A 13,332-nucleotide genomic window follows, 5' to 3' on the forward strand; every position below is an offset into this window, starting at 1 on the left:
CTGATCATGTTGTCTTACCATATACATAACACTTATTAACCCTCCAGACCTTGATGAGCTGTGACTCCCTCAAGACCCCCCCCTCCTCGGAAATTGAGTGAGGTGTTAAGTGGTTGAAAGAAACTGCTGATTTGAGCTTTTGTCTAATCAAGAGGCAATATCTAAAACAACATTCACTGCCACTGCTACTTCAAAGAATGTAATCAATATGGTGAAATATATATATATTATTAGGTTGGTGCAAAAATAATGTTTTTTTAACGTATATATATCTGATAAAAAAATGACATTTTTGCACCAACCTAATAAAATTTCGCTGATTTTTATGTAGTTAACATTTCCAATCTAAATCAAACACTCATTTAATGTCGAGTGTTATTTTCAAATTATTAACTTTGAAACTTGTACACAAAAATATGAACATTATTATTTTTGTAACAAAAAAAAAAAAAAATAAATGTGAAAAAAAACTTTCGACATTTAAAGTTTTAATTTTCAGACAATTTTAAACGTTTTCACAAAAATTATATTTACAAACCACCTCAGTAGAAATAACCTTCTTAGTGACATGCAATATGGTTTCTGTTCTGCCAGATCTACAGCAGATGTGTTAACTGTTATATCTCATAGGATTAGCAAATCTCTTGACAGAGGCTTCCTCTCTAGGGCAATTGCTCTTTACATATCAAAGGCCTTCGATAAGGTATGGCATAAGGGCCTACTTCACAAGATTTCCAGCTACGGTATAACTGGAAATGTTTTCTCGATCATTAAATCATTTCTCTCAGATAGGCTCATAAGAGTAGTGGTTGATAGGCAAAAATCAGAGACCCTCAATATTAATGCTGGAGTCTCTCAGGGGTCCATCCTGGGCCCAACTCTCTTCCTGATATACATCAATGATCTCCCAAAACACATACTTAAATCATTCGTTGACATCTATGCTGATGACACGACCATCTATGGCAACACATCAAAGGCTGCAAATGACAAATTCTCTCTGATTCTCTCTCCTCTGATCTTGAGCACGTGGTACAGTGGGGGAGGAGGTGGCTGGTTATTTTTAATGCATCTAAATCCAAGCTCCTATCTTTACATCATCAACGCTCTGATCCCCATCTGGCATCAATTGAAATGGGCAGCTCTCATCTAGGGGAAGTTCCATGTTTTGATAAGCTTCTGGGCTTGATCTTTACTCCTGACCTGAAATGGAACACGTACATCAATCAGTTGCCAAGGTCGCTGGAAAAATGGTAGGATCCTTCTACCGCTCCAGAAGATATCTCACCCCTGATGCAATTCTCTATCTGTATAAAAGCCAAGTACGTCCAAGGATGGAGTACTGCTGCCACATCTGGGCAGGAGCTGCTAAAAACAGCCTATCCTGCCTTAATAGAGTACAAAATAGGCTTCGTGTCTTAGTGGGGGATGCCCTTTTCTCTTCCCTGCAACCTCTCTCCCACAGGAGAGACGTTACGAGCCTGTCTTTGTTTTATCGTTACTACCATGGCAGGTGCTCGTCTGAGCTCCAATCTCTGGTCCCCCCTCGCCAATCTTTCATGATAAACACCCGTCTAGCTGAAACCACTATCAAAAGTTTTCCCTACTCCTTATCTGTGCCAAAATCAAAACGTAGATTCCATGAACAAAGCTTGTTTTTTAGAAGTGCAGGCCTGCGGAACTCTCTTCCGGTTGCCTGTTTCCCACCTGACTACAATATGGATGTCTTCAAGTCCAATGTAAACAAATTCCTGATGAACCGCCCCCTTAAGTAAGGCACTTTATCAAATCTCCATTGCTAACGATTACTACGATATTATCCCATTGATTACTGTACATGCAATAACCCTTATCCCCGAGTGGCTTCCGGGCCTTGATAAGTGGTGACTACCTTGTAAAAAAAAAAAAAAAAAAAAAAGTGCAAATATCCAGATCATTATTCAGCCAAATCACTGCTACCACATAAAAAAAAAAAGAAAAGAAAACAACCTTCTTTTGTTTAGGCGATTATGTATGAACACTCAGAGAAACTTCGGTAAACAAAAACACTTATTTTAGAATTTAGATTGAGGGATCATTTTTGCTTATAAATCTAGCATAAAATGATCACCGACTTCCTGACCAGAGAGAGTCTGCGTGACATGTAATCGTTTTAATTAAATTAAATCTTAGATGTAACGTATTTTTTATTCTCTTGGGAGGGAGGCATCTGAACTTTAGAATTAAAGGAGGATTGTGGGGACTATTGGCACACGGACTCAAGATTAATGGAGTTTTGACCCCCCGCCCCAAAAAAAAACAACACAATTTATCTCCCTTAACAAAAACAGTTTGGCTATATGCTCTTAAAACGCTATCCAAATAAACAATGGCCTAGAAATGGGTGATAACTTTATGTTAAGTTTATATGCGAAACTGATGCCCCAGTTTAGATTCTAAAAAAAAAAATTTTTTTTTTCTACTCAACATGTAATCGTCTAAAAAAAAGGAAAATCTTATTGGGGGTAGCGCTTAGACTAATTATCTACAAATTTATCTACGGTTATTTGAATTTAACATTTTCTCCTGAACGATTAATATATATATATATATATATATATATATATATATATATATATTTTTTTTTTATTACATTTTCATCCCAAACAAGGCACATTGCCACTTTGGTGTAGGGGGCTACTATCAGGGGCAACAACTACTGGAGTACTATGTAGGGATTTGGGCAGCAAGATGTTGGTTCACGTTACACTTGAACTTCTGTACGTCAGTACTGTTGGGGAAGCAGGGACCTGGAATGGAATTCCAGAGTCTAGCGGTTCTAGAGAAGAAACTATTGGAGTAAAAAGATCTTTTACATCTAGGGATCTCTACAGTGTGAGGGTGGGATTTAGTAGCCTGTCGGGTTTGTCGAGGGTGCTCACGTCATGGGGGCACAAGTGATTGCAGTTCGTCAGAGCATTCACCACTAAAATACTTGTAGAAAAGGCAGAGGGATGCAACATTTCATCGATGGGACAGAGGCTGAAGCTTAGATGCCAGTTCAGGGCCTATCAGGTTTACGACTCTCTTTTGAACCTTGTCAAGGAGCGAGAGACTAGTAGCAGATGCACCAGCCCAGATGTGACAGCAATACTCCATACATGGGTGAATGGTGGCCTTATAGAGGTACAGGATACTTTCGAGTGTTAGTAGTTGTCTAGCACGGTAGAGAGAGCCCACCTTTCTTGCAGCGGCCCTGGCAATGCCTTCAATGTAATTGTTCCAACTCATGTTTCCTGTGAACGTTAGGCCAAGGAGTTTGAAAGATGTACTCTCAGATAAAGAGTCGTTTGTCATTGCTATAGGTGGTAGAGAAGGTTTCTTGTAATTATTGAATGAAACTAGTTTAGTCTTGGCAGCATTGAACGCGACCAACCACTTTTGTCCCCATTCCACCACAGATTGGAGGTCTTCCTCTAGTGTTTTTGCCATTTCTTTAGAAATGTGTTCATTCATCTTCCTGTCGTGCCTACCATAGAGTGTAGTGTCATCAGCATATATACCCATCTCAGAGGCAATTTTGTCGGGGAGGTCATTTATGAATATCAGGAACAATAGAGGTCCAAGGAAAGAACACTGGGGCACCCCCGCATTTATATCATATTGTTTAGATGTACGACCGTCGAGGACAACCTGGATTTTTCTCTTATCTAAGAAGGATTTAATTATGTTAAGTATTCTACCAGTGATACCGTATGATCTAATTTTCCTGAGGAGACCCTCATGCCATACCCTGTCAAAAGCCTTAGATATATCTAGAGCTATCGCTCTGCCCTCCCCCGCTTTGTCCAGTGAATGGTATATACGTTCAGAGATTACAATTAGGATGTCTGCTGTGGAACGGCCTTGTCTAAATCCATATTGTTTGTCAGTCAGAAGTTTAGCATCTGTAAGATGATGGACTAGAGCATTGTTAATTAAGGTCTGAAATATTTTGGCAAAAAGTGGGAGGAGTCTAATGGGGCGATAATTTGATGGGTCAGTCCTTTCGCCAGAATTCTTGAATACTGGTACAACAGAAGCAGTTTTCCAACAGCCCGGAAAGCAAGCTTCATTAAGGCATTTGTTGTAGAGTTTGGAGAGAACTGGAGCTACTTCGGCTGAGCACTTTTTTTAATAGCACAGCTGGGATGAGATCGGGTCCACATGCTTTTGAAGTGTCAAGGTTTTTTATGATAGCATGCACCTGAGCAGGGGCGATTTTCAGATCGTCTAGCGTGGCGTCTGTCCGCATAGGAAAGTCAGGTAGGGGTGGTTGGAAGGGTCCAGTGTGGAGTTGGAGGCAAACCGACTGGCAAGCATGTTAGCCTTGTCGGTTGCTGAGGAGACAACCTCGTGATTGTTGGTTAGTGGGGGAATTGTTGATTGCCCATTATTTACTACACTGTTGTAGATTTTCCAGAAGTCTCGAGTTCCTAGTTTTTGTGCTTCGATGTGCTTTTTAGTGGTTTCCATAAATTCTCTCTTAGCTGTCGCTATTTCTTTCTTAACGTTATTTCTAGCTTCTATATACTTCAGTCTGTTTGAACTGGACTTATGTCGGTTAAACCTACGGTATGCATGCTGCTTTTGAGCAATGGCAGTTGCACATGTCGACATAAACCATTGGGGAGAGTGGGGCTTACTATAAAATTTCCGCATGGGAACATGCACTTCGATTGCAGTTTTGAACCAGTCAGTGGTCTCGTTTGCACACAGTTCAGCAGGGAGAGAAAAAATATTTTTCCATGGGGCATCTCTGATTAGTTCCCTGATGGCTTCCCAGTCAGCCTTTTTATAATATCTCGTTGTTTTGAGCACTGGCTCTTCAGTTTTGGCTCTAGAGTTTAGGGCGATTTCAACCATTATCACTGCATGATCAGCGTTCCCGAGTGGGCTGTGGGCCTTCGTTATGCAGTCATCGGGAGCTGTGGTCAAAAACAGATCTAGAAGTGATGCGTATTGTTCTTCCTGGTCAGGGAAACGGGTTGGAAACGTAACAATTTGTGATAGGGAGTGAGATATGGTGAAGCTATGAGTTGTGCTGCCGCTGCATCTGTGTAAGTAGAGAATCCAAGCCAGTTTTTGTGGTGGACATTAAAGTCACCAAATAGATGTATTTGTGTGCTAGTGTCGTGGGACAGTGCAGTGTCTATTCTGTCAGAGACTTTATTTATTATGGTGCAGTCCTGAGACGAGGGAGAGCGGTAAGCCCAAGTTTAGGTTATTCGGGATGTTAACCTATTGTTCTAAGAGCAGTAATTATTTTCATAAAGTAGTTAAAAAAAATAAATTAATTGTAATGTTTTGTTTAAGAAAAATTACAATATCGTTGCATTTTTAGATTTTTGTTGTTATCAATGTTAAAACTGAACAATATGTTCCTCTTTGCTTTCGATTTATTTATATCGTGTTCATTCTATTTCAGCAACTGACTGGCGTTTAGCCATTTGTCAATCTCCATTTGATTATGGTGCTACGAACAGGATGCGGGAATGAAGTTGACTGGAGACAATTTTTTTTTTACCGCGGCCGATATTCCAGACCCTGCCTGCAGCTAATATGCAGTGTACAATGATTCTGCACCGGGTCATATCTCAGCCTGATCTACCTGGATGTTATCCTTTGCCTAACTCGGTCACAGACACTATTGTTGAGGATGATCCTCCGCCTATGGAGAAGACGATGAGCCGAACATTAGGAAACTTACTACCGTTCAACAACCTTGGTTTGAAAGAATGGACTTGATTTGAATGAATCCTCATAGATTGTTCTGGACTGGAAGGAAGGAGAAAAGATGCTCCTCTTTGCTTTTTGTTTATTTATATGGTGTTCATTGGATTTCAGCAACTGACCAGCCTTTAGCTAGCATTCGTTAATCTTCATTTGATTATAGGTCTTAATGACATATAATGATGGTCACAGTTAACCACATGCCCAAGTTGAAAAAAGTGAGACATCCAATTCAAACCATCTCCGTTTCTCACATTTCTTAATACAAGGGTCGTACAAAAATTAAAACCTTCTTTGTTGACCCAAAACGTTGAAGAGTGTGGGAACATGATGAGAATTAGCAGCGAACCGGATGTTAACGCATCCACCATGAGAAACAAAATGAAAAATCGTCTTTTGCAGATGGCTCCACGTATCGCTTCCGCTTGGGAAGAAAAAAATAAGATAACCACAAAATCATTATCGACCAATGGCAGAGCTCCGCGCCTAAAATAAACACCTCAAATATCACAGTCACTGGGAGCCAGTGTGCCACTATAAAATGAAGGAACCGAAAAGGAGGGAAGAGGAGATTCGCCCTGCTGCGTCAGTGAATGCACGGACAGATTCTCCCACCCGACCTAAAGAGATGGAGAGAAGAGAACTCGCCCCGCTGCATCACTGAATGTATGGACGGATTCTCCCACCCGACCTGAAGAGATGAAGAAGAAAAAGAAATAAGGCACCAGTGAACTGAAGCCGACTACGCTCTCATGTTATGGGCCAAACGCCTTCAATTCTAAACAATGCCTAATTCACACAAACCAAAGAAGAGAGGAGGAAAAAGAAGACGAAGACGCTGGGCTGCTAGCTGCTGATGAAAAAGTCACTCACTTTCCAGTTACAAGCCAGGACACGCATCACCGACAGCAGGATGACCGGCCTACCCTAACCATCTCCATCGTCCAAAAGATAAGTTACATTTTACGAACATTCATTCCTCGTCAATTCATACATACCTACAAACATTTTATGAACATTCCTTCCTTGTCAATTCATACATGCCTACAAACATTTTACGAACATTTATTCCTTGTCAATTCATACATACCTACAAACATTTTATGAACATTCCTTCCTTGTCAATTCATACATACCTACAAACATTTTACGAACATTTATTCCTTGTCAATTCATACATACCTACAAACATTTTACGAACATTTATTCCTTGTCAATTCATACATACCTACAAACATTTTACGAACATTCATTCCTTGTCAATTCATACATACCTACAAACATTTTACGAATATTCATCTCCTTTGTTAAATCACATTCCATCCTACGAACACTTCACCTCTCCTAATACAAATTGTTGGTAGTAAATAAAATCGGTTCTCAACCTTCAATATTCGTCTGTCTTTAATTATATGGAGTCAGAATCTACACACTTCCAACGTTATTTATTTCATGTATTCTTTGTTGTGACCTCTATGGCATCCTTTACCACACCTAATCCTTTTTTTTATAAAAACCGAGGCCATAAGAGCTACGAAGACGCGAGTTGTACCATTGAAACGAGAGACCTGCTGTGCTCCAGAATTCTTTTTTTTTTTTTTTTTACAGAGAGTCATCACCATTCTCAATGTTCGGCTCAACTTCTCCCCCACGGAGGGGGGGGGGGAAATCATCCATTTAATTATGGTGATACGAACAGGATTTACCTTGGCTTTCGGGACAAGATCAAAGTGTAGTATCTGTTCTTCAGATGCTGCACTTCTATTTCTTGTTCTCTTTCGGTGGAGGAGAAATCCTTCACGACTGAGACAATTTTTATTTTTGTACCTTTTCTCCACGTTAAAAAACGACCCTGGTGTCTAACTCTGTCCCGTGGGGAGGCATAGTAAATAGGTACATTAAATGAAGTTAGTTGAAAAAATAATTTTTTCTTACTGTTACGTGTTTGGAATATAAATTGTCTATGAAATAGCAACGTAAAGATGATACAAAAAACAATTTTATTAAACAATTTATGAAGAGAGACTTGAATAAGCGAGCTGCTGGATGTATAATGATCGATAAACATAACCCCAGTATCATTACTGACTCTCCAGTCTTGTCAAGGGAAATAACTCTATTGCCAGTTCAAGGGCAATAACTCTTTCTTTTTCTTGTTAGATAAACCCTTACACTTACAATTCTCAGTAAAATAGAGTTACCTCCCTTAGAACAATAGACTAAAATTATCAATAACCCAAGTTTATTTTAGCCTTTGGGTCAAGATCAAAGTGTAGCATCTGTTCTTCAGATGCTGCACTTCAATTTCTTGTTCTCTCTCCGCGGAGGAGCAATCCTTCACGACTGAGACAATTTTTATTTTTGTTCCTTTTCCCACGTTAAAAAACGACTCTGGTGTCTAACTGTCCCGTGGGGAGGCATTGTAAATAGGAACCCAAGTTTATTTAGCTAAATATGTTTTAACTATTCCCCACGTTCGCTGCAAGGCTAAAAATTAAAACATGAACCAATAGCTATTACGTTACACATGCATATTTGTAATGCCGTCATTTGGCCATCACCTGGCAAATTCCATTGTTATCAATTTTCACAATTTTGCACAGATTTTCCCCGGCTAAAACCCAAATATAAAGTTTTGCATGGGTTTGAATACCCTACACAATAAGTTTCATGTCTGTTGACCAAAAACTGACAGGAGTTTGGTAGGCAGAATTTTTTAAACAAATATATATACGCATACATAATTATATATAGAAAGAGGTTTGTGTTTATTATAACCTTTTTATGCAAATATTATGCAAGTATAAATCATGCAGAATATCTGTATGAATATAATTACATGAATAGTTAACTAAAGATGGTCATCCCATAAGAAAACCGAAAAAAAAACTAATAGGAAATTAATTAAAAATGAATGTTTAAAAGAATATGCGAATTAGCTAGATTTTTTTTGCAGATAATGCAATTCCACAACAAATATATAACAAAGTTGTATTTTCTTTTTAAATAAATAGATTTTAAATTTAAATAAATGTTAATATGAATATCAATACATAAAGACAACCCAAACTTTATAGGAGTATAGATTTATTTATTTATTTTTTTTTTTTTCGAAAAATAATTTTTTATCAGACCCTGCTTGCTGTAGCCAACCATCCCTCTGGCCTTCGTCAGGTGGTAACCACGATGGGATACGAACTCCGAATCTCCTGACTGCATTCTCCGCAATTACTACATTTCATAGTTATTGTTATCTCACCACGTTTTGGCCAAGTAAGCCTCTGGGCGGCTTTGGGTAGGATTGAAACTGCTATCTTCAGACAATGCTCATTTGGAACGATAGAGATTCAACGTCTCTATCCACTGCATCTCGAAGTGCGATCAAGATCGGATAAAAGGAATAGTTGGTTGAAACGTTGCAAAACAACAAAAAAGATGGGGATAATAGTCCGCAATGAGGGAGATAACTCCATTTTACTAGGAAATTCCACAACATGGTTGCCAATATTTGAAACCAAAGTTTTGGTACTTGTACATTTTAATCAAGACATTAAAAAATGAAAATATCGAAAAAAAAAAAAGGTTATATTGTACGTATCCGTTATGGAACGAAGTTCTCCAAAAAAAAAAAAAAAAAAATTCACTTAATTTCATCAAGTATTTTTCTTTTACAGTGAAAAAAAAAAAACAATTTATTATGATATCGAGCAAAAGGTTCGATTTTTAGGAAGAAAAGCTAGTATTAAAGATGGGGAGGGAGTATCGGCGCTTTAACTGGAGTTATCTCCCTGTGGTATTTCTAAAATTCAAACAAAAATTTACAAAAAATCCAAGATGTCAGTCTTCAAGGCGCTCTCATAAAAACGTGTTTTTCCGCTGTAAAAAAAAAAAAATAAAAATAAAAAAAAATAAAAACTACATGATCAAATGAAATGACATTTTTTTTCCGGAGATCTTCAGTTCAAAACGGATACGTATAATATAACCTTTTTTTTCTTTTCGATATTTTTAGTTTTTAATGTCTTGAGTAAGCTGTACAAGTACCCCCAAAAATGTGATTATTTAAAAATGCCGCGATAATTGCAAATAAAATAATTAAAATAGTTGAAAAAAAAAAAATCATTTTTTTTCTTACAATTACTCGAATGTTTTTTTTTCAAATAAAAATTAGATGCATATGCACTTCTGTTACCGTGCTATTTTTTTTCAATATTTTCAAGTGACATTCAAGTTTCACGATATATTTTTTAATTAAATTTCACGATATATTTTTTTTTGGGGGGGGGGTATTCAATTATAGAACCTGTATGGCTTAACAGGTGCTTCTGCAGTTTAATTAATCGTTTTTTCATAAGTAATGTGCTGACATTTACCAAATAGAAGTACCTTTAACATTTCACAAAAATTCTGTATTTACATTCGAGGGGGGGGGGCAACCGCGATTAATTAAACTGCAGAAGCACCTGTTAAGCTATAGAAGTTCTATAATTGAATACCTCCCCTAAAAAAAAAAAAACGAGAAACAATGTTTTTGTAAACCGCTCGTGTAAACTTAATTTTTTAGATTAATTAAAAAGGATTAAAAACTATGTAACACGCACAAAAAAAATGAACTATATTTTTAAAAAACTTTTTTGTTATTTCAAATGTCTGCTAAAGATTCTTTGATGATGTGATAAGTCACTTTACTTCACGTGTGCGCGCATAATGTAAGAAAACACTACCGCACTCGCTCACGCATAGCGTAAACGAAGGCTGTTAAATGGTGGAAATAGTTCAAGGGTTAATACCATGCAAATGGTAAATTTGCGACGGAAACAGTTATCTTTTTACTGAAATCGGTACTTGTGCACTTTTGTCAACGTGCTGAAATAATAACGTTATTATTTTGAAAGCCATTCTTAGTATGGATAAGGGGGGTATTTTGTAACTGACCTTGACCTAACAATTTACTAAAAGAAAAAAGGGGTTTCCTGACCCTTTTGTCTCCCAATTTTTTGTCTGCTAAAATTTTAATCATGTGATTACGGTGTAGCGACAATAAAATAAACCATACATTCAAGTGCCCCTTGTTATGGATTTAGTTGAATACGATACTAAAAATCACTTTATTGGTACTTATGCACTGATGTTACCGGGCTGGCGGGTATTTTGTAATTATTATGTACTTTCACCTCACAATTTAATAAACAAAAAATATATTGGGTACTCATGCACTTATTGATCAGTGCTGAAATAATAACGTTATTATTTAAAAAGCCAGTCTTAACATGGGGAGGGGAGGGTGTTTTGTACCTATTCTGTACTTTAACGTTACAATTGAATAAAAAAAAACATACCATAAAACTTTAATTAAACTTGGAAATACAATTTAAAAAATAGCGCGGATCAGTAAGTGCATTTACCATATATTGTCAAACTTGAAAATACTATTAAAAAAAAGTACAGTAACAGAACCATACAGGTCTGTATTCAAGATCATATAGATCATTGTCGAGTTCTAAACATGTGAAAGATCGTTTGAAATTTGTTTATAAATATCAATGTGAACTGGATGACTTCTGGAACAAAATTAAAAAAATTTAAAAAATGCTGCTTGAAACTCACCCAATATATGTCGCGGTAACATATAATTTTATTATATGATCAGCGGGCCAAGATCAAAGTGTACCATCTGTTCTTCGGATCTACACTTCAATTTCTTGTTCTCTGTCAGTGAAGGAGAAATCCTTCATGACTGAGGCAATTTTTATTTTTGTTCCTTTTCTCCAAATTAAGAAACGACTCTGGTGTCTAACTCTGTCCCGTTATTATTTTTAAGTCATTTTCCAAACTTCACATATTTCGGTGTCAGTTCGTCGCCATTTTTCTTGTCCGCACCTATCGTTAGAAACTTTTTGGAACCGATTAAACGTTTTAAAAGTTAGTAAAAACACTAAAAGCGTTTCCAGGTAGGTAGAAGAGGAACTTATCTTGCCTTTGTTGATATTTATTTGTTTAATTTCTGAATTTGTAACACTTTTTCGTAACTCTGCGGTTTGTAAAAAAAAAAAAAAAAAAAAAAAAATCGCACATTCATTTCTCTAAAGAATTTGCATGATTAAATAAGAATTAACATTCAAGAAGTACCCAGAATTCTTACAATTTGAGTTTTGACATTTCGAAGCACATGGATATATTTTTTCTTTTCTTTTTTTTTAACATAGATGTAAAAACCATAACAATTTCGCAAGGGGGGAGGGTAAATCGACGAACTGATGGTGCTAAATGCACTTATTGATCCGCGCTATTTTGTATATAGTATTTTCAAGTTTAATCAAATTTTTATGATAAGTGTTTTTATTAAATTGCAAGGTTAAAGTACAAAATAGGTACAAAAAACTCTCCCTTACCATGTAAATAATGGCTTTCTAAATAATAACGTTATTATTTCAGCACGGAACAATAAGTGCACTAGTATAGAATTGACTTACTACAACATAACGTAAAAAGTCAACAGCGAACGACACAAACAAAAATATTAACAGCGAACTATGTTAGTTTTAAATTTTTTATTTTCTTAGTTTATACTTTAATTTTAAAGTCTTAAATTAATTTTTATACTTTTATTTTTTTAATTTAATTTTTATACTTTTTATTTTTTTTATTTTTATACTTTAATTTTAAAATCTTAAATTAATTTGTATTAATTTGTACACATTTATTTATCAATATTTTATTATTAATTTTATTAATTGAATGTGTAGCAACTCATTTTAAATTGTCAGTCAGTTTATCCTCTCTAAATTTTTAACACTACTGCAGTTTTTTTGGATTTTTTTTTTATTTAAAAATAAATAAACATAAATACCAACAATTCAAACGTAATTAATAGTCTTACCTTATTATCTGGTGAAATATTTATTGTATCAGAAGAGAAATTGGCCGTAGGTTTAAGCCTACACCAGACTTTAACTCTATTGTGGTGACGAGTCGCCATGCTGACATTACTTGAATGAAGTCTATGGCTTCTAAACGCACCAGTTGCTATGGCAACACAAAGTGCGCAAGGGAAACAACTCTGTGATTCTTGCATGAAGGGAGATAACTCTAATGCCAATTTTGAAATTGCGTACGTTTGTACCTTTGTATTTGAAGATTATTATTATAAATAAGTTCTTATACACCTGGCACAGGCCAGGATCAGAGTGTAGTATCTGTTCTGATGCTACACCCAAGTTAATTTGTCCTTAGTATACAAGGGTTTCCTCCTTCATTAACTAAGGCAATTTTTATTTTTGCCTACTTCCAGAATGCTCCTTTTTGGGGAGCTGGTTCCCCACATAAAAACGACCTTGTGTCATATTTTGTTTTCGTGAGGAAGCAAGTAAATACCTTCTTACCTGGCCTTGACCTTGCCAGCTTTTCTGACCTTGTTAGAGTTAAGCAAAAATCACCTTTTCACTGACCCCATCCTTTGGGTGTCGAGTCTCAAAAGGGACCCACTAATTGTTTCTGTTTTCTATTCTTTTTGCAGGCCACTCCTCCTTTGGTAGAACTTAAGCAGCTGGCAGGTTAAGGGAAAGTCCAAGTACCGGTAAT

The 13,332-nt window shown here is 36.5% G+C and overlaps 1 protein-coding gene across 4 annotated transcripts in view; it reads right to left on the minus strand.

Annotated features, from left to right (window-relative positions):
- Positions 1–12,974, minus strand: part of LOC145291928 (kinesin-like protein KIF9) — a 223,834-nt gene extending 210,860 nt beyond the window's left edge. The window contains exon 1 of one of the 4 annotated variants that reach the window (XR_013869494.1): positions 12,632–12,968. Coding sequence is in view for 3 of the 4 variants with exons in the window: in XM_080137840.1 (XP_079993966.1) it covers positions 12,632–12,826 (195 nt within the window). In the remaining variant the exon portion in view is untranslated. Of the gene's footprint in view, positions 1–12,631 lie in introns of all 4 variants that reach the window. The other 3 variants (XM_080137840.1, XM_080137839.1, XM_080137838.1) reach the window with 3 other exon arrangements.
- Between the last annotated feature and the right edge of the window lie 358 nt (positions 12,975–13,332).

Source organism: Euprymna scolopes, chromosome 13, assembly GCF_053919585.1.
Source record: "Euprymna scolopes isolate OS-2025 chromosome 13, ASM5391958v1, whole genome shotgun sequence".
NCBI classification, from domain to species: domain Eukaryota; kingdom Metazoa; phylum Mollusca; class Cephalopoda; order Sepiida; family Sepiolidae; genus Euprymna; species Euprymna scolopes.